This window comes from Chroicocephalus ridibundus, chromosome 1 (assembly GCF_963924245.1).
Source record: "Chroicocephalus ridibundus chromosome 1, bChrRid1.1, whole genome shotgun sequence".
Lineage (NCBI taxonomy): Eukaryota > Metazoa > Chordata > Aves > Charadriiformes > Laridae > Chroicocephalus > Chroicocephalus ridibundus.
The window spans coordinates 199,958,313-199,979,114 of NC_086284.1; the positions used below are offsets into that span (position 1 = coordinate 199,958,313).

At 41.3% G+C, this 20,802-nt stretch overlaps 2 protein-coding genes across 6 annotated transcripts in view; one reads left to right on the forward strand and one right to left on the reverse strand.

Moving 5' to 3' along the window:
• Positions 1-165: 165 nt before the first annotated feature.
• ALG12 (ALG12 alpha-1,6-mannosyltransferase) lies at positions 166-18,043 on the forward strand. 2 transcript variants are annotated; one of them, XM_063323368.1, is made up of 10 exons: positions 166-393; positions 5,592-5,781; positions 6,008-6,140; positions 6,647-6,820; positions 8,176-8,370; positions 9,658-9,761; positions 10,250-10,473; positions 11,212-11,381; positions 11,578-11,653; positions 16,673-18,043. In XM_063323368.1, the coding sequence occupies exons 2-10, from the start codon at positions 5,617-5,619 to the stop codon at positions 16,902-16,904; spliced, it is 1,473 nt and encodes a 490-aa protein (XP_063179438.1). In that variant the 5' UTR covers positions 166-393; positions 5,592-5,616; the 3' UTR covers positions 16,905-18,043. The 2 variants fall into 2 exon arrangements, with proteins under 2 accessions (XP_063179438.1, XP_063179439.1); XM_063323369.1 differs by lacking the exon at positions 166-393 and adding an exon at positions 4,047-4,278.
• The window catches only part of ZBED4 (zinc finger BED-type containing 4), a 28,050-nt gene continuing 8,113 nt past the window's right edge, over positions 866-20,802 (reverse strand). For 2 of the 4 annotated variants that reach the window (XM_063323366.1, XM_063323364.1), the window contains exons 2-3: positions 7,169-7,249; positions 866-3,961 (exon numbers count right to left, since the gene is read on the reverse strand). The gene's annotated coding sequence lies outside the window, so the exon portion shown is untranslated. Of the gene's footprint in view, positions 3,962-7,168; positions 7,250-10,319; positions 10,505-20,802 lie in introns of all 4 variants that reach the window. The other 2 variants (XM_063323365.1, XM_063323367.1) reach the window with 2 other exon arrangements.

Here is a 20,802-nt window from a genome sequence, read left to right on the forward strand (position 1 = left end):
ACAGGCTCCAGCCACAGGCGCTGGTTGGCGGAGGCGGGGGGAGCCGGAGGAACGTGGTCCAATCGGCGCTCGCCACGCTGCGGGCCAATGGGAGCGCTCCGCGTGCGCAGAGAGCTGCGCGGAGGGGACGGGGCAGGGAGCCGGCGGGGGAAGCACTGCCCGCCGCCGCCATCATGAGAGCGGGCAGGCGCGAGACCTGCAGGGGCTTCAGGCCCGGCCGCCATTTGTCTTTGGCAGCCGCCTGGGAGCCCCGCTGCTGGCGGGGGCGCGCTCTGCCCGCACCTAACATGGCCGCCCGGGGGGGCGGTCACGTGGACAGGGGGCCGTCTCTGTGCCCGCACACACCGCCTCCTGCCGGCGCCCTCTGCGGGGCGGCCACGTGGGCGCCGAACGGTGAGTGCGGGCCGGGCCGAGGCGGGTGGTAGCGGTTGTGTTTGAGGGGGAGTGGGGAGGCTGCCGACGGGCCCGTTCGTTGCGTTGTGTTCGTGCCGGAGGTCGCCTCCGGGAGCCCCGTCCCCTGCGGAGGCGCTGAGCTGCGGCCCCCCCCCCGCCGGGCGGCTGGGAGGGAGCGGGGCGGGGTTGGGCCGCCGCCTCTGCCGCGGGGGTGCCGGTGGCTTCAGAAGCGGCGGATGGTGCCGCGGTCTCGTCCTAAAACACCCCCGGGCCGCCTGGGAGCGGCCGTGAAGCGGGGCGGGCGGTGGCGAGGAACGTTAAACCGCCCCGCGCGCGCAGCTGTCGGCGGTTGGCGGGCGCGCGGCACGGCCGTTAGCCGGGGCTAGGAGTGGCGGCAGCGGGGGGGCCGGCCAGCTTGGGGGCAGCAGGGAGTTTGGGGGGGTTTTGGGGTATTTTTCTTTCAGTCGAGAGCATTCCGTGCGTTTCTTCCCCACTCCGAAGAGTGGCGTTGTCTTCGTAGTAGTACCTTCGTAGCCAGTGCAGTCCCAGGCTTCATTGCCTGCCTCAGCTTTAATATTTTGTCTTAATTTCTTTTTTTTTAGCCAGTCCCCATATTCATCAGGAAATGTATCTAAGGGTAGCAAATGCCCCGTTCCTTCTTAAAAAAGAAGAAAAAGCAATCCCAGCAGGTACAAGGTTTAAATACGACCTCATTCAGAAGTCAGCCGCAGAGCAAAGTTGGAAGAGCTATAAAGCATAGAAAAAAAACCATGAAAACTGAAGATAATACAACATAAGATACTTGTCCCTTAGTCTTTATGTAGGTTTATGAGCAGCCTGGTCTAGTGGGAGGTGTCCCTGTCCATGGCAGGGGGTTGGATCTAGATGGTCTTTAGGGTCCCCTCTGACCCAAGCCGCTCTGTGATTCTTCAGGTCCTGTTCCCACTCTTCTAGACATACTCTGTCCTTACAGGACAATCATAGATAGGTTTTACCAAGTCTAGATGAAGTCAAAGAGGCAGGGCTTCATGGTGGGATGCCGTTGGTGTGGTTCTGCTCAACGTGTTTCCATACAGAGCATGCAAGGGAGTGAAATGCAATCTCTGTAGACAGATTCAACATGCAGTTTGGCTGCCAAACTCTGACATGCTTACACTAAAGAGTGTAAACATGAGAGACAAATTTGGTAGATTTTTCATGGGGGAAAAGAATAATCTTGCAACTAACCACACCTCCATAGGAAAAGAGTAAATGATTTCCAATAAAAGTGTTTCAGCCTTTTTTTAATGTGAGAATACAATTTATTTTCACCCAGCTTAATCCCAGCAAGGGGGAATTCCTTGTGTTGAAAATCTCCACTCCTATAATTCAGTCTTGATGCAGACATTGGGGGTGGGAGTAAATGTGGCTATGTTGTACAGGTCTGAGGAGGATTCTTCTAAAGTCATCAGAATGTTAATGATGAGTAAAACTATCTGTATTTGCCTACGACATTCCTCTAACCGTCATTATTAAAATATTTTTATTAAGTGAAAATCTGTTTCTGTGGTTTTGGCACTTAAAAATAAAAGTTGTAATTGCAAGTATTTTGCCTTTATATAGCAAATTTGTAGTAAACATCAAATCTAGTGTATATGTCTTCATAAATCCCACTTGATTTTTGAGGTTTGTCAGCATCGGGTTTTGACAGAGCATTTTATTTTGAGTCTTGACAAGCCCACTAAATTTATTAGGCTTTATCTCAGAAACCTAGCTGTTGTCTTCATGCTTTGTTTTTTTTTTATCTTCCAGAGCATTTCCCTTCAGGGAATTTCAGTATGTATAATGCGGATAATTATCTTCAAAATGTATGAGTATGCTGGCAAGCTTACTTTCTTCAGGCATACAAAAGGATTGGAGTCAATGAGATTAAAAAAAAAAAAAAGCTTTGTGTTAAACTGTGTATGGGATATTTAGCTTCGCTGTCATTCTGATGATTTAGGAAGTTGCGGATTGATTAATCATGTGGTGATCAGGTAAAGCTGTCAAGAGCAGGCTATATGGTAGAGCGGTCAGAGTATAATGAATGCCGTATTTGTAGGTGAAGGTAGTATCTTTTTATTACACAGCTGATATAGTTAAGAAGGAAAAAATAGAGCTTCTTGGCACTTAGGTTCTTTTACAAGGATTCAGTGTGTCCTAAAATATCTGAAATGTTAAGAAGCTGGGAGTTGGGAGTGAGGAATCCCCACCTTACTGGTATATTACACGCTGCTCTACGTGACACGCAAGCTGCTCAAACGCCTGTGTTGCCATATGCAGTGGTAGATTGATCCTACAGTGTCCATTTTTCTCTTGGGTAACTTTGGTCAGAACCTTGAGATGCCTCTGTACTTACTGGGAGAATTCAGCAAGAGAGCTTTCTAGAGACAAGAATAAATAGCCTGTGCAGAGGCTTAATTCCTACCAAACACTCCTTGAAGTGCTCCTGATGGCAGTCCCATACCTCTTCTACTACTGCTATGGGAAAAGGATTCTGTCGTAGCATAACCCCCTTTCATCTGTCCTCATAAAGAAGTAATACTAGGCACGGGTTAAAAAGACGTATTCATGCTTCCTGGGGTGTTGTGTTTATTTAGGCTTTTAACATTGCAAAACAAGCCAAAAATCGTAAGGACCTACCACAGAACTCTCTTGTCTTGAGCTGAGGGTTAGAGCTTCAGTTACAGTCTATAACAGCAGCAATCATGAGAAAAAATGCAATCGGTGAGATATATAAAATAATATGCAGATTTAGGCAATTTACAGGAAGTATACAAATTTTGGGGTTTATTGGTGTTAGCTGTGACAATAGGGAACATTAGTTCACTCTTTTTTTATTTTTACTAATGAGCAGGACAAATGTCAGTTCAGGAAAAGGTACCTCTAGGGGGCAGCTGCTTAGTGATCCTAGAAAATCTGCCAACTATATTAGATCTTTTTGGTGGACATATTTAGAACAAAATACAGGAGAAAACATCTCTAACCAAAAGTTCAGTTTTACCTTAAAGGCGCTATTTTTAAAGTTCTGTTTCTGTGAGAACAGAACAAGAATAGCAATAACCAAAATCCCTCGTCTTTTCTTAAATTGTAAACTTACAAAAAGTGGGAAGCTTAAATTAGAAGAACATGAAATAGATTACCACTTTTTTGCTGGAAATGGTCACAGAAAATAACTTTTTTTTTTTACTGGTTTCTAATCTGAAACCAGAAAAAAATTAGTGGTTTGCCCATGACTATACCTATGCTTTATTTGCTCTGGCATCACCTGGACATGTGATTTTTATCATCATGATAAAATGCATCATAAATACTACCTTAAGAATGGCTCAGCACAGTGTTGTGAAGCAAAGCACTAGGGAGAGATGACCTTTGTTTCTGGGTAGCAGTGTGAAGGATGGGATTTGGGCTGTTTTACATGGTGTGGGTGCCGAAGGGGATTCATCCTTCACTCGCCAAGTCCAGACGTAGTCGCTGGCGACCTTAAAAGATTAAAGTATTCTGAGCAATTTCTTATCCTCATGGTTCCTCTTCCACTGGTTTCGGAGTCCTAGACAGATGAGAGAGTTGTCATGTACAAATCAAGCATGCGATTGATGCTATTGGATGAGGGAAAGGCTGTGGACATTGTCTACCTAGACTTTTGAAAAGCATTTGACGCTGTCCCCCATAGAATTCTCATGGAAAAACTGGCGGCTCATGGCCTGGATGAGCATACGATCTGCTGGATCAAGCACTGGCTGGATGGGTGGTCCCAAAGAGTGGTGGTCAATGGAGTTAAATCCAGCTGGCGGCCGGTCACAAGTGGTGTCCCTCAGGGCTCGGTGTTGGGACCATTTCTGTTTAACATCTTTATTGATGACCTTGGTAAGGACATAGAGTGTATCATCAGCAAGTTTGCAGATGACACGAAGCTAAGCGGGAGTGTTGATCTACATGAGGATAGGGAGGCTCTACAGAGAGACTTGGATAGATTGGACCGATGGGCCAATGCTAATGGAATGTGCTTCAACAAGGCCAAGTGCCGGGTCCTGCACTTGGGCCACAACAACCCCATGCATCGCTACAGGCTTGGGGAAGCGTGGCTGGAGAGCTGCCTGGCAGAAAAGGACCTGGGGGTTCTAATTGACAAGCGGCTGAACATGAGCCAGCAGTGTGCCCAGGTGGCCAAGAGGGCCAATGGCATCCTGGCTCGTATTAGAAATAGTGTGACCAGCAGAAGGAGGGAGGTGATTGTCCCCCTGTACTCAGCACTGCTGAGGCCACACCTTGAGTATTGTGTCCAGTTCTGGGCACCTCAATATAAGAGAGATATTGAGGTGCTGGAGCGAGTGCAGGGGAGGGCAACGAAGCTGGTGAAGGGCCTGGAGGCTAAATCTTATGAGGAGCAATTGAAGGAGCTGGGACTGTTTAGTTTGAGGAAGAGGAGGCTGAGGGGAGACCTCATCACTCTCTACAACTACTTGAAAGGCCATCGTAGAGAGGTTGATGTTGGACTCTTCTCACAGGCAATTAGCGATAGAACAAGAAGGAATGGCTTCAAGCTGCAGCAGGGTAGGTTTAGGCTGGACATTAGGAAAAAATTCTTCACAGAAAGAGTGGTCAGACACTGGCATAGGCTGCCCAGGGAGGTGGTGGAGTCACCATCCCTGAATGTGTTTGAGTCGTTTAGATGTGGTGTTAAGGGATATGGTGTAAGGGAGAACTTTGTAGAGTGGAGGTGATGGTTGGACTCGATGATCCCAAGGGTCTTTTCCAACCTAAATGATTCTGTGATTAAAGTGAGAGTAAATTATGAAACTGTCTCTCCCACAAAACGCAGACATAATTGAGGTGTCACTCTTAGCAGTGGTGGCAGTACGGAACACAAAGGGAAATACTTTAAGTAGGGTCTATGTTGTCATGAAGTTTTTTAGGTGAAAACTAGAACTTTTACATTTACAGGAGGTAGCCTAAATCCTGAAATGCAGCCTAAATATATTTTTGGGTATCCACTTGATTCATTGAATGTATCAAAAAAAAATAAATTGGGTGGATTATTTGGTTTATTAGTCTTTGTTTAAACTTTTACACTACTGTAGTATGTTTTTCTTGCGTTATCAATCTCTCTTTTTCTGCTTGTACACTTCATGCTGTGTTATTAATGTATTTTCTTTTAATTTTCTTTTTAACAATACTAGATTTTATGTGAACTTGGAACCCAGGATGGCTCAGAAGAGGAGCTCGAGTGGACGGTCATTCCCATTGCTGCTGCTGATTATTGTTGTGGCTTTTGTTCATTTAACTGTCTGTCCTTTTACAAAAGTAGAGGAAAGCTTTAACCTACAAGCTATCCATGATGTGGTGTACCATCAACTGGACTTGGATAAGGTAAATGGGAAGGAAGGTGTTCTTTCTTGGACACTGTTAAAGATCAGAATTCCCTGTTGTATGAGTAGGATAAATGAAGTGTGCATATGCCATGATGGGGGTGGGGGGGTGGGGGTTGGAACAAGATCATCTTTAAGGTCCCTTCCAACCCAAACCATTCCATGATTTATCCCAGTTTTCCTTTGTTTCTGATTTGTCTAGCTTACTTAGATTTTCCTTTTTGCAGTATGACCATCATGAATTTCCTGGAGTTGTCCCAAGAACGTTCCTTGGACCAATTTTTATTGCTGCTCTTTCCAGCCCAGCTATATATGTACTTTCTGTGCTAAGAATGTCCAAATTTTACTCCCAGCTGATAGGTATGAGAACTTTAAATCCTCAGAATAGAGATGGACTAACGGGTGACATTGTTGTAACATTCAGTGTTGGACCAATGGTTAAAATACTCTTTTCCTTAATGATGGATTTTGCAAACTGTAGATGCTTAGATCACCTCCTCTTTGGGGTAACTAACAGCACAGAGAAGGTCTGCACTAATAAATGTTAGACAGTGTAGAAAAAGCAAGTGGTATTCAGAGAATACACTCCCATGTGTGCTTCCGTGTATGCTTCAGAAAATATTGTTTAACTTGGGCATAGACTCATTGATCTTTGTGCAAAAGTATCAGACAAATTAAAGGTGCATTAAAATAGCTAAACTAATGTGGACGTTTTCATTTTGGTTTTTGTTGTTTTTCTTTTCTTTGAAGTGGGTTATACTGTGATATGTTCAGTGTTATTCTTCGTGACTTCTTCCTGTTACATTATGTAACATCAGTGATCCGTCTAATATGACTCTTATGTCCCATTTTTATTCTTCCAATAGTCCGAGGAAGCTTGGGGCTCAGTGTGATTTACACGTTATGGAAGTTGCAGAAAGAAGTTAGAAAGCAGTTTGGAGCAACTACATCAACAATCTTCTGTCTCATCACTGTTACTCAGTTTCATTTGATGTTTTACTGTACACGAACTCTCCCTAATGTGTTTGCACTTCCTTTTGGTAAGTATTCGCATGGTAATAATTTTAAAATATAAAAATTCTTCTCAAATGTATCAATAGTTAAAGCACAGAAAATGCGTGGTCAGACCAAATTAATATATGTACTTGGTTAAATAGTGTGATAACAAGATTAGAAAACTTAAGCAGTTGTGATTTGTTTATTTCCTTTTTTTACCATTCTTAAAATGACTGTTGAATCAAGTTTTCCTGAAACTGAGCATACGTGGAGTTTGTCAGATCGCTTTGATTGACTAGAGGTTAGGGTACACATATCTGATGCATAAAACAGCTATTGAAAAGGCAGTAGGTACACTTGCAGTTAAAAAAAAAAAAAATCTGTGAATTTACTCTACAAGGGAAACAGCTTTCTCATGAGACTGTGGAACAAACTCCCACTGCAGCATCTCCACCTTTCTCTTCTGGAGTTATCTACAAATGTAGCAGTTTGTACACTTAAGTAAAAGCCAGGGGGGAAGTCAAAACCATACTCTACACATACAGTTTTTCCCCAGAGATGATGAGAGGGAAGATTAACCACACGTGACAGATATTAGCTGAGTCAGTGCTTCAGTGCAAGTTGTTCAACTAATAAAATCACAAGCTTGGCGTAAGAACCTGTATAGATCAGAACTGACATACAAAAAAAAGGAAGTTGGATTGTCAAATAAACACCGTGTAGTAGTAAGCTTCTCAGACAATTTCTGTGGGTATTAAAAAATACAAGTTGTTTCACGTTTTTGTACTGTTAATACTTCACACATTTTCTGTAGGATCTTGACCGCTTTACTATGTAGTCAGTGTTATCATGTGATTTAAACTGTGAAAAAGTAGAGGCAACTTCATCTGTAGAGATACAGTGTGACTCCAGCTAACCATGCAAATGGATTTATAGTTTTTTTTCTCCCTGAGCAGTAGTCTGTAGTCTCGTTTTCATATTTGAAATGGCTCACTGTTATCATGAATACAGGATACAGCCAAGAGAATAAACTAGCTCTTCAGCTGATACTGAGCAATACTAATTATGAATCATAGTTTGGAAGGCTTTTAGTATTCCCTTAATGTTTGTTTTTCTTTTTTTCCCAAAAGCTATTGAATATGCTGTCTAGGAAGAGTTCCCCTGTGTTCCTTCTGGGGTTATACTTTTCCTAATAACTTAAGTGTCAACAGTAGAAAGTTGTGCGTTTTTCCAAGTTACATTTCTCTAACAGGGAATTTCTGGACTATAAACAGTAGGAAGACCAAGTGAGGATTGATGGGAAGTTAGAGGAACAAGACACTAGCATTGAGAAGAATGTTGCCCTTTAGAAAATGAATAGTTCAGTGTGTCAGATGGTGTGCTTTATTTATTTTTGCAGTGCTCCTGGCATTGACGTTTTGGATACAGCAAAAGCAAAGGCCATTCATTTGGTTCTCAGCTTTGGCAATTATAGTCTTCAGATCAGAGCTCTGCATATTCTTAGGCCTTATGCTCCTGGTGACGTTATTAACTAAAAGAATCTCCGTTTTCAAGGTGCTTTCCCATGCTGTTCCTGCTGGAACTTTTTGGTTGGGTAAGTATTTGCTTGGAAAAATCAAATGCCACATATTAAATTCAACAGAAGTCTGGAGATTTGACTGACTTCTCTGCTGACCTGGCCCTTAGGGCTTTTTTTGTTTGATTGATTCCATTTGCTAGTAATATGAGAAGGGTATTTATTTCTTTGAAAATTTCTGTGTGAGGAAATAGGTGTGAACAGAGCAGTAGAAAGATACTATGACCCCCACTTTTAGATGCTTACAGTGTGATGGCCTGGTCTTAAAAAGGCTTAGATGTGCAGGTTGACTTTAGTATAATTAGTATTTGTCTGTAGCTAGATGTGCATTATCAGCTGTGTTATCTATTGCCATGATGATAAGCTGAATCCCAGGATGAAATACAAGAGTGTGACAGATACGGATATCGAGCAAGAGGGTTGTGGGGAGAGTCACAGTTCAGCTCTGTTTCTTTATTACATTAATTTTAATAGCTTAAGTGATTATCCATGCTAGAGAGGTTGAAGATCTCTTTGTCTACCCGTCCATGGAAGACTCATACATATGCACGTAAATACTCTAAACTTCTCTGCCAGCCTACCTAATGAAAAATGTTGTTGTCAGATGCCTGATGATGACCTCTGGTAGTGTGCTGTCCCTTCCACAGCGTGAAACAATAAAAGATCATGCCATGTGCATTTGGAGGCACCTCACAGCTTAAGAGTCTGGAGGTCCAATGGCAATTAGTCACTGGTACTCCCATTCACCCTCTGGGCAAACTTCTTAAATATCAGAGCAGTTTTCGTAGAGCTGAGTGGAGGAGATGAAGCTGACAGATTTGCTGCTCTTCTGTCTTTTTGCCTTTCCTCCCTTATCCTCCTTCCCTCCCACCCTAATAAACAATAGCAAACTTCCAGAGATTGCTTTTCTTAACTTACCAGCTTTACAATAAAAATCTATTTAGTACCATTTGAAGTTAACCCAGGTTTCTTGCCATTCATTACATTTAATGCTCTAATATTCTTTGAAAGCAAACCTTAATTAAACCACTGTTTTCACACCTGAGATTGGATCGGGGTGAATCTCAATCAGATTCCTACCTAACATGCTTCTGTTAAGACTTCTATTGAGAATTGCCTCCCTCCCCTGTGTTTCCACTGCAAGACAGACAGATTCAACCTTCTCTGTGGCTTTGGGTGACATTGGCTTACAATGCATGTTCCAGTTTATGTTGATCTCATCAGTAAATGTGCAGTTTGGATGTGCTAGTTTGCTTTTCCCTAGTTTTTAATTCACACAGATTTGTATTTCTTTAATTCTTTTAGGGCTAACAGTTGCTGTGGATTCTCTATTTTGGAGGCAACTTGTGTGGCCTGAGGGGAAAGTGCTCTGGTATAACACAATTTTAAACAAAAGTTCCGACTGGGGAGTATCCTTTGAAACGTCCAGGGAAAAAGATTTATTAAACACTATCAGCCAAAGCAAAGACTTGATGTAACCTATTCCTGAGACTTGGTTATGGTGTTAAATTCTACTTTTCATCTAGGATTTCATTATTTGAAGCTTTTGAAATAATGTCTGTTTCTTAGGTCTTTCCCTAAAATTTAACTTTCCAGTGCTGACTGTTCCTTCTTGCTTCTTTGTGTTCTACCAATGTAAAGCCAGGTCTCTTTCCCCTTGGTTTTTCATGTTATCCTTCATTAGCGCCATTTGATGTGCCTCTGTTGGGTGGTGTGAATGTCATTAGGCAACTGCTTTTATTTCTCAAAGACTAAGGCAGGAAAACAAATGCCTGGAAGAATATGATCTACAAAAAGTATACTGCGTATTTGCTATATTTGCACTTACTACTGTAAAGAATAGTTACTTCACTTGTTAGCAGTGAAAACATCCTTAACTCTCCTTTTCACTTGGAAGACCTCCCCTTTCCTGTGGTATTTCTATTCAGCCCTGCCTCGTGCTTTGGGATGCAGCATTATATTCTTACCTTTAGGTGTAGCAGAAAAGAGAACTCGGATATTACTTTTGCCAGCACTGGGCTTTATTTTCTTGTATTCGTTTCTCCCGCACAAAGAGCTGCGTTTTATCATATATACTTTCCCTGTCTTCAACATAGTGGCTGCTAAAATGTGCTCAAGAATGTAAGTTCAAAATTCTGTTTATTTGTTTTCTCTGAAAATGCAAAAGAAAAGCAAAACTCATTATTACTATTTTTATGCACTTGGAATCTGGATTGTCTTGAGATCTTATAGGTCTGGCTTTACAAAGGAGATCTGTATCATTGTACCTGTTTGACTAATGAGGGAAATGGGGACATAGAAAAGTTAAATGATTTGACAGGACCATTTGACAAGTCTGGGGCAGATTGGAGAATAGAGCCCTGATTTTACTGTTATGCTGTTACAATTCAGTTTATTTTATCCGCCAGAGAAAAAGACAAATTCCAGTGTACTACTGTATTGTTAACTTACCTTAGGAGATAGTTTAACATACAGGTGGGGCTCATGAAACATGGAGTTTGTATTAAAAAGTTAAACTTGGTGTATATTGAGTAAACAAATTGAAGTCAAACTTTAAAGTTCTTTGAAAGAGAATACGTTCATAGCTAAACATGTTAAATACAGAAATACTTAGCTTTATTGATGAGCTTGTATTAGCTTTGTTAACGAGAATATTCTAATTTAAATGTCACTAGAAGCTAGTCTCTTAGAAGTGGATAATAAATGCATTCCATACACATGGAATAATAAAGTTTGCATTAATCTTTATTATCTAGCAGTGGAATTCTCATAAAAGTTCTGTCACAATGGTCAATGACCAGTATGAAAGAAGAATTAACAGTTTATTCTTACTCATTTTTCCCCTCCCTCCCTCAACAGTCTGAATAACTACCGGAAATCCTGGCTGTACAAACTTGGATCTTTCTTTGTTATAATGCATCTTGTAGTTAATGCTGCTTATTCAGGAACATCTTTGTATGTTTCACATTTCAATTATCCTGGAGGAGTGGCAATTCAGAAGTTGCATGAGTTGGTACCTTCAACAGCAGGTATGTAAAGCTGGTTTGAGGTATGTTCACCTAATTTCAGTTGTGGGGTTTTTTGTTACTATATCTTTACATGCATTGGATATTACTTTTTCACAGTATTTACGTGCATCTTTTCTATTACTGTTTTGTTAATTTATTAATCAGAGTGTTCTTAGAAGAATTTTGAAACTGTGTTTTGTTTTCTTTAATTATATAGACGTGTCTGTTCATATCGACGTGGCTGCGGCACAGACAGGAGTTTCTCGGTTTCTAGAAATCAATTCAGATTGGAGGTATGTTATGAACGGGTATTTTGATCTGAAGACAGGCAAGAGACCGCGTTTTCCTTTTTTGTATATGCACAGGAGCAAGCATCACAGACATGGTTTCTGGTATAGCTTATTTATTAAGCCAGGTCAAGAACAATGTGAATCTTCAGAGAATTTTGATGAATGCAGTGCTGCCATTTCAGAAATATGAGCACTGCGATGTTTTTTAGTTGTTTTTGTTGGTTCTGGTTTGCCTAAATAGTGTAGAATCTTTTAAAGACATCAGAAACAGTGCAAAAAATGTTAGCTTACTAAAACACCAACATCTTTAATGCAGTTACGTTTGATATCTCACTAGATCTTGTATAAAACAGATGTAAATGAATGTTTTTCTGCTCTTGGCAGAACAGTATCTATAGTTGTGGTGGCATCTTCTCATTTTGTTTTTAAATGATGTGCTTATCTGTGTATTAATATTCAAAGTCCATTTTTACGTGGAACATCCTTCACATAAGATGGCATTGAGGCTGCTGTTGGGGACTATCGGTCACATTAGCTCTGAGAGAAAGCAGTTGAGTGCTTTGTTACCATGACCAGCAGTAATGTACACACAGTTTTAAGAAATCAAAATATTTAAATGAACAGTAGGAGACATTTGTGGGAAGGCATTGTTTGCTTTTCAGGATGCAGACCAAAAAAACGGTGAAGTGTAGGTTTCTGATTTAAAATGTCATCTTAATGAAAATGATTCAGCAGAAAATGACACAAAGCCTTACTTTATACTTGCACAAAACAGAAGCAATACAAGCAGATTTTGATTTAAGAAGTGCTCTGAGCATGGAGTCCTTTTTTCGTAGTTACAGTCTCCAGAATCAGAGAAACAAATACAATTTAATTATTATGTTTAGAGAGAAAAGTAATTTGGAAGTAAAGAGGAAGAAGGGAATGCTTCTGGGGGAATTATAAAAATCATCAAGCTCGCTATGCTGTATTGTGTTTCTGTGCTCTCTCATAATATTGTGATGGTATGAACAGTTTAAAGCTGAATTGGCTTCACAGTTACCAATACAATGCTTATTTCAAATTGTTCTTTGCGTGTTCAGTCTAGAGAAAGTCTTAAGCCGTGAACAGTCAGGAGGAGATATTAAACTATTAGAGTACAAGTGATAGATAGATATACAAGTGAAAGAGCTCAGAGGGTCGTGATGAGGGGCACAGAGTCTAGTTGGAGGTCAGTGACGAGCGGTGTTCCCCAGGGGTCAGTACTGGGTCCAGTCCTCTTCAATGTATTCATCAATGACCTGGATGAGGGTGCACCCTCATCCTTACCCTGATGAGTGCACCCTCAGCAAGTTTGCCGATGACACAAAGCTGAGGGGGTGGCTGACACACCAGAAGGCTGTGCCACCATACAGAGAGACCTGGACAGGCTGGAGAGTTGGGTAGAGAGGAACCTTATGAAATTCACCAAGGGTAAGCGTAGGGTGCTGCACCTGGGGAGGAATAACCCCATGCACCAGGACAGGTTGGGGGCTGGCCTGCTGGAGAGCAGCTCAGTGGAAAGAGACCTGGGAGTCCTTGTGGACAACAGGATGACCATCAGTCAGCAATGTGCCCTTGTGGCCAAGAAGGCCAGTGGCATCCTGGGGTGCATCAAGAAGAGTGTGGCTAGCAGGTCGAGGGAGGTCATCTTCCCCCTCTACTCTGCCTTGGTGAGGCTGCACCTGGAGTGCTGTGTCCAGTTCTGGGCTCCCCGGTTCAAGAAGGACAGGGAACTGCTGGAGAGGGTGCAGCAAAGGGCTACCAAGATGGTTAGGGGATTGGAACATCTCTCTTAGAAGAAAGGCTGAGGGATTTGGGTCTTTTTAGTCTGGAAAAAAAATGACTGAAGGGGGACCTTATCAACACTTATAAATACTTAAAGGGTGGGTGTCAGGAGGATGGGGCCAGGATCTTTTCAGTGGTGCCCGGGGACAGGACAAGAGGTAATGGGCACAGACTTGAACATAGGACATTCCACCTAAACATAAGGAGGAACTTCTTTACTTTGAGGTTGGCAGAGCACTGGCACAGGCTGCCCAGAGAGGTGGTGGAGTCTCCAACTCTGGAGACATTCAAAACCCGCCTGGACGCGTTCCTGTGCAACCTGCTGTAGGTGACCCTGCTCTGGCAGGGGGTTGGCCTAGATGATCTCCAGAGGTCCCTTCCAACCCCTACCATTCTGTGATTCTGTAATAGTACACACGATAGCTAAAATGTTCCAATTGTTTTTTGAATATACTTAAGTACACATGCTATTCTAAATACAACTCTACTCTCTAAATACAGTGCTTAATTTCAGTGAGCTTTTTTAGGTGGTGGGTTTTGAATTGTTTTGGGCTTGCAAGGCTGGAGTGTAGTGGGATTGGAAGGTGTACCAATAATATCCTTGTCACTGATGGATGTTTCATAGTGTTGGAGCTACAGACCAGTTTGTGTCTCTCACTTTTATATTTACTCATAAAAAAGGCTTAAGGGAGGGCTGATTCGTCAGAAAATTTCACATTAAAAAAATCAGGCAAAATCTGCAACTGAGCATCATACACAGGACTACCACTTTGTCTGACAGTACAATAGTGCAAAGTTTAGTGGCACCAGCTGCCCATTTTCTTTTTATCCAAGGAAGTGATGGTCTTTCAGATGGGTGACAGCTAATTTACCATCTTTGTGGACTGTGAACATAAGGTGAAAACGGATTTATGGATGGAGTGGCTATGAAGGCTGATGATTCATCAGGATAACTAGAGTCCATAAATTAAAGTGTCTTAAAGTTAACAGCTTTCAGTGGTGTGCTCAGATTAGATCTATTTGCCTCAAGAAAAATGCAGGTGATCCATTATTTTTCTTCAAAGGGTGATTGAAAGAAGCTTGATGCGGATTCTGACACAGAACAGGTATTATAATCTTGTCTTCAATTAGTGCGGTTTCTTTGAACCCGGAATAAATATGCTGTGTAAGCTTAACGTATTTAAAAATAGTAAAATTCAGAAATGCTTGCAGCGAGATGAAAGGCCCTTTATTTGCTGATGAAGAAAATACAAAATTAGTAGTTGGTAAAGTTGTTATGAAGTATGCCATTCCTTCTGCCAGTTTGGATGTGTGTACCATCATAAGTGGTATTGTGATCTTCTTGGAAATAGTAGATGAAATTGGTGTGCAATTTTTTTAGAAGAAGGCGGCACTTGTGCAGTGTGCAAAGTCGAATTTGGCATTATATGGTATATTTATTGACACCTCTGGATTCTGTCAGCCTGGGGTCCGTTTTGGGTTGCCAAAATTTTAGTTAACAATCCATACAAATCCTCTAGTTTGCTGTAGAGCACTTGCTTTAAGTATCTTAAATGTTAATGACTCGTATGTCAGGGAGTGTTGTAAAAATAGAAACTGAGATTAATGTTTCCAGTTTTTCACAGAGAATTCAGGCAGATGAGAAGCCAGGTCTGCAAATACACATACAGCAAAAGATGCTGCCTGGATTTACTCCTAGGTGCACTTAAGAGTATGTAGGGTTGGGATTGCACCACTTCCCTACCAGTGTCCATGTCTGTAAGAAAAGCCACAGCCTTGAATAAGTTGCTTGTGAAATGCATGGGAGGCATCAGGTGCCTAAGGACAGGACCCCCAAAAGCTGGCAGAAAACGGTTCACAGAAAAGGGCAGCAGAAAAGGGGAAGAACTGGGCACTGCTTTTCACTTGGGTTATAGAGCACGGACTGTCTTCTGTAGTTAGATGCCTCAGACTGTCTTGTCATAAACACTCCTAAAGGTATGTAACCTCCCTCGTAACCTGTCTTCTGGACAGTATTAGTGTAGAATTTTTTGGGGGGATATAAAGCAAAGCTTTGAATCTAGGTCTCCCCCTTTTGGAAGTACACTCCACAGTGGTCTACAGAGTGTTTTGGGGTAGACATCTTACTTTTCCCTTTTGAAGTTGTTGGATTGAGGACGTGATCAGACTGCCATGTCCCGTATAAGCATCCTAACCCCTGGGCTATAAATTCCACCTGACTCTCTTCAGGTGATTGAATAAATAACTATTGTAAAGTAGAACAGTGTCTTCATGAGACGGTGAGGGAAATCTACTGCGATTTCTAGAAAATTAGAGAGGTTCATACAGCTCTGTGAGATAAACTTCAGTTCTGGGCCTAGATAGATGAAGACTGGAGGAACCTAGATCTTTCACATCCCTACCAAATGCTTAAGTTACAAATTCCCTCTATGACTAGATTGAATATATCTCCTGTTAAGAAGTAACTGTAAGTGTACATGTTAAGTAGTTTTAGAACTCACTAGTTACTTTTTATATATATTTTTTTTAAATATATATATACACATATATATATATACAAGTTATATATAGGTACCTAAACAGGTTTATAAAAGCTGACCCAAAGTGACCTGCCCAAACATGTAGTAGATCAGGGAACTGAACCCAGAAGTAGCAAGTGCCAAGCTAATACTATAATTGCCAGGCTGTTTTTTCTTTCCTACAGTGTTCAAGGAAGTCTTGTCCCTGTTATTCTCTGAGGGTCCTACTTTAATGCATGACTATCAGAAAAGAAAGGTTTCTGCTAAAGTGGCTCGTAACATTTTTATTTTTTTTTTTAATTAAAAAAACAAACAAACAAAAATAACCCCAAACCGACACTTATCCAAACCACAGTTCTTGTAGACTAAAACTTAAAAATGAGTCCAGTTTTCTACAGTCTTAGGCTTTGGTGTCCTTTCTCCAGAGAACTCAAATAGAGGACTAGTGAGAAACTTTCTAGGAGTCCTGATTTGTATCACAATAGCGGCAGAAAGACTTGCACGGAATGACTGGCTCCCTAAACTCTTCAAAAATACGATTTCCTCCTCCAGTACTAGTTAATTTAATCAAGAGATAGAACTGAGACTGTTACAGTTCCTTTTGTGTTTCATCTTGGATGCTGTATGCCCTTGCGATAAAGGAGATGTTTACTGTGTAAAGAGAGGAATGTAAATAAGCCTTCTTTATTCTTTACAGGTATGACAAACGAGAAGACATTAAACCAGGAGACCAGTTGATGTTTTCTTACACGCACATACTGATGGAAACAAACCCGCTTCAAATATCACATTACAAGACAACCCACAGGCCACTGGCAAATATACCTGGCATCAGTAAAATTGGGTTGAACCTTACTGCTCTACCTCCTTTTACTTTAAACTTGAAACCAAAATTAGTACTGTTGGAAAAACTTCCTCTGTCATCTTGACTGTGAATTTTAAGTAAGTCTTTTGATGTAATTTTGCTGATGACTGAATAATCTAAGACAGCAGCAAATTGTCATTCCAGCACTGCGATTCAGCTTCTGTGGAAAGGCACGGAAAATCTTTGTACCGACTGGTATTTCGCTCCGTCCTGTTTCTTAAATAATACAATGCATTCCTAGTCAGTATATACTCAAATACTGAGTTGTGTTGTTAGATAAGTTTGAGAGAGGCTATCTAAAAGTTTAGTGGTATTAAGTAAAACCTGTTGACTTGGTTTGGGTAGCTGTTTCATAATGTAGCGCAGGTATGTCCTAATTGTTCTATATAAGATAAATAATGGAACAGGTTTGTGCTATGGCAATAATTTCATAAGTAATCTATGTGTGCAAAGATGTATTACTTGATGTATCTGCAGGATTGTAACCCCATCAGTTGTCAGATTGCCTGTGTGAAACTTGATGATGTTATCAACATAGGAAAGCCATATTCATTGTAGCTTCATCACAATACCTAATTGTGCCCTGTAGGCTACCAAGCTCATTAAAGTCAAAGATTCACTTAAAAAGCAGTTGGACCTCTTGACAAGTACTGTCTCATAACAGACTTGAGGACTAAAGGATGGTTATCTTTATCCCAACCGTTCATGAATAAGCAGTGACTTGGATTTTGCAGGAAAAAGAAATTTTAAAACGATGTTTCCCTCTTCTGCTGCAATATTATCTGAATCTGCAGTGCAAAAAATTTACCTATGAAAATACTCACTTGAATATGCTTTAAGAAGAAAGGTGCTGTTTTCTTTTTTTTGTTTTATTATGTAGTCCCTTTGGAAAGGAATAATCTGATGTGCCATGTGTTGCATTCTGTAAACTAGAATAAGATAGCATGCTCTGTATTCTCTTCTTTATTAGATGTTTTTGTTAAGGATGTCTGCCTAGATTGCCGAATGGAACAAGTTAAGGGTTAAGTAAGGAAAAAAAGGTTAGAATTTTGGTTAGGGCCAGTTGTAATATGATAGGAGCTCCATTAGTGTAAAAAATCAGTATTGCCGAAATAATCATGGGCAGAAAACTATTCCCGTGCTCACTAAAAACTCAAGTAAAAAAATCTTATTGAATAAAGCGTTTTGGGTTCTTTTTTTAAACTCTTAAAGTGTGCTTCATTCAGGAACTACCTTTACCCGTGTTAAATTTCATCTTTCAGGACTGTGTTTTCTTTTTGTCCTCTAGATTATGTATGGGAGGAACTGATGTGGATGGTGTGGGTGGCTGGCTGTTGCGCAGGCTTTCTCAGGCCGAGTGGATCTGGCAAGGGCAACCTGCGGAACTTGTTGGTCTGGTCTCTGGCTGTTCTTGAAATCATTCAAGTATTATCTATTTGACTTGTCTTTGGAACTCAGCTTCCTCCAGAGCCAATTTGAACATCAAACAATTCACATGAGACAGAAGGAAGTACATGTGCAAATAGCTGAGAACTTGGAACAATACAAAGGAAAACCTTTGAGTAAGGATGTAGGCCTTTATGTTAAGCCTAATCATTGACTTTATGTAACTCCCCCACACTGTAATCCACAGCTCAAGAACCTAACGTCTATCCTGCCCAAGCACAGACAAACGCCTGCACTGCTGAAGTCAGGTGTGTAGTTACTCCAGCTTTCCAAATCCCTGGTTTTCAGAATCCCTCTGCAGAAATTTGCTTCTGTTAACTACTGAGAAAACCTAGGACTATTATGTTTATAAGACATCTCAAGATAATGCCTGAAGTGGCACAGAATATGTGGACATGAGGCCTTGCTGCTACTGAAAATAGAAGCTATCAGCTCAAATGGGCCTGTTTACTGTATTTGTTTGGGGCAGAGAAAGGTAAAATGCATACAAGGAGACGGGAAAGAGATACCGAATGGCAGTTTTGAACAGTGTCTGAAATTGAGTTAGGTCTTGTTGCATCTTGCTTTGCTTATGTGGTTCTTGAAAAGTGCTTAGTTTTAAGATCTGCAACACCATTGGGTTTGTAGCCAAAGGGCTAGACCCTGACCCCTGCAGTGCATGCAGCACCAGTAGCTGTGTGACTTGTGTGACAGCACGGGTAATCCCCCAGCACAGGGCGAGAGTGTACAGTAGCCCAGACCCTGAATAGGAATGGGCATCTGTCAAATTGGGATGAAAATTACTGCAGTTTTTCCCCAAAGGCTGCTTTCAATAAACAGTTCTTGGCATAGAAACTAAAGCTATCTCTATCTTAAATTAATCTTCTCATCTCCAAGTCCTGTGTTGTCTTTCTTTAGCTCCACAAGAAACATAGAGCTTATTTCCTCCTTTAATATAGATTAATATCCAGTGTACTTGCATGGAAGAAAGTGTGGGTTTAAGTTCCCTTAGATACAAGGGGGCATTAAGGAAGTTTCTCACCCTATCTACAAACTTGAAGTGGTGTATTACAAATTCTTCTGCATTTGGGAGACATGGGGTGAGGCCACAAGTTACTGCATGAAAGCTGCAGGTAAGAGAGACACTGAAAACTTACTGAGGGAATCTCTGAAGGGAGTTTAAAGTAATAAATTGCTCATGACTATTCAAGTTCTTAAAAGAAAAATTCCCTACAAACAACCCTAGTTTTTCTTAATAAAAGCAGAAATATGAAATATGGTGAGGGTATTCAAATAATCGAGGGTTGACTTAACTTGAATAAAGCAAAAGACAGATAGTAAAGTCCATCTGTAAATTATGTTACATTTATGACATTTAAACACAGAATGGAGTTATAAATAAAATGCATTTATTGTATATAATGCTGCTGTAGAATGAGATATATTGTAGGGTGTCTTGTTAAACACCCCAAAGGTCAAACGTTGGCATAGCATCATGCATTGCCTTCTGAAATTTGACTTAATTTCTTCCAAGCAATGTTTGTTCCCGTAAAGAGCGAAGCTAACAAATCGGACACAGACATGTCACCATGTCATTTCACCCAGAGATGGTGAACAATCACTGTCTTACAGCATGAGATTTAGGACATTGTGTTGTAAAACTAAATAAAAGTAATTGCATGAAAAAACGTTGTGGAACTCACTGACAGAGGACGTTTTTGGATGCTGAAAGTAAAAGCAGCTTCAAAACGGAGTTAAACGGGTCACTCTTCCATCAAGAACTAGAAGAACCAAGGACCAAGGAACAACTTCCAGTTCACAAAGTCTGGAAGTGATACAGCGTTCAGAGCTGGGAGAAAAATACCAGACTATTTACCTTATACCTGCCCTACATACTTGCTGTGGGTCTTCCCTCTCAAGAGCGACTTTGGGGTGAGGGGGCCTGGAGAATGGTTGTGTTGGATCTGAAGTAAAATATATTTATCTGTCAATACTGAGAAAAGCCAGAAAGTGTCTCAGGTTCTTGCCGTTGGTTTCACTTCAGCCATTAGAACACCGCCTCAACGCAACGTAACTGCGTAACGCATTTTGAAACACTGATCGGAACCTTTTTTTTCGCCGCCTGGCCATTTCACACCTCCCCTAGGTGAGACCAGGGACACATTTGGGCCAACAAGATTGAGATTGCGCTGCCTCTTCTACTACAGCTGCTCTAGGACCACCCCTGTCTTCCTGAATACTTCTTTCCGTAACACGTAAGAGCTTGAAAAGGCAACACAAGATTTAAGCCCTCGTTTCCACTCCTATCCTATCTCTCACTACAAGATTTAAGGACTCATTTGCTGCATCTCAATTTTAATGCACGTGCGTTTCCCTTGCGTTGGAGAGCACTTCTCCGTACCTAACAGGAACGACACAGCACGCCCTCCCCGCTGTGTTACCTGTGCTCATTCTTAAACACTCCCCTTCGCCACCTCCCCCGAGAGCTTTCCTTGTAACTTGGTCCTCAGAGCCTGTCTTGCACAAACGACTTCACT

What these genes read in the sequence shown, in the direction of transcription:
- ALG12 (XM_063323368.1), top strand. Translation starts at nt 5,617, where the DNA reads ATGGCTCAGAAGAGGAGCTCGAGTGGACGGTCATTCCCATTGCTGCTG. An exon ending in ATTTTACTCCCAGCTGATAG is followed by an intron (nt 6,141 to 6,646) that starts GTATGAGAACTT and finishes TTCTTCCAATAG; the next exon opens with TCCGAGGAAGCTTGGGGCTC. An exon ending in TGCTGGAACTTTTTGGTTGG is followed by an intron (nt 8,371 to 9,657) that starts GTAAGTATTTGC and finishes TAATTCTTTTAG; the next exon opens with GGCTAACAGTTGCTGTGGAT.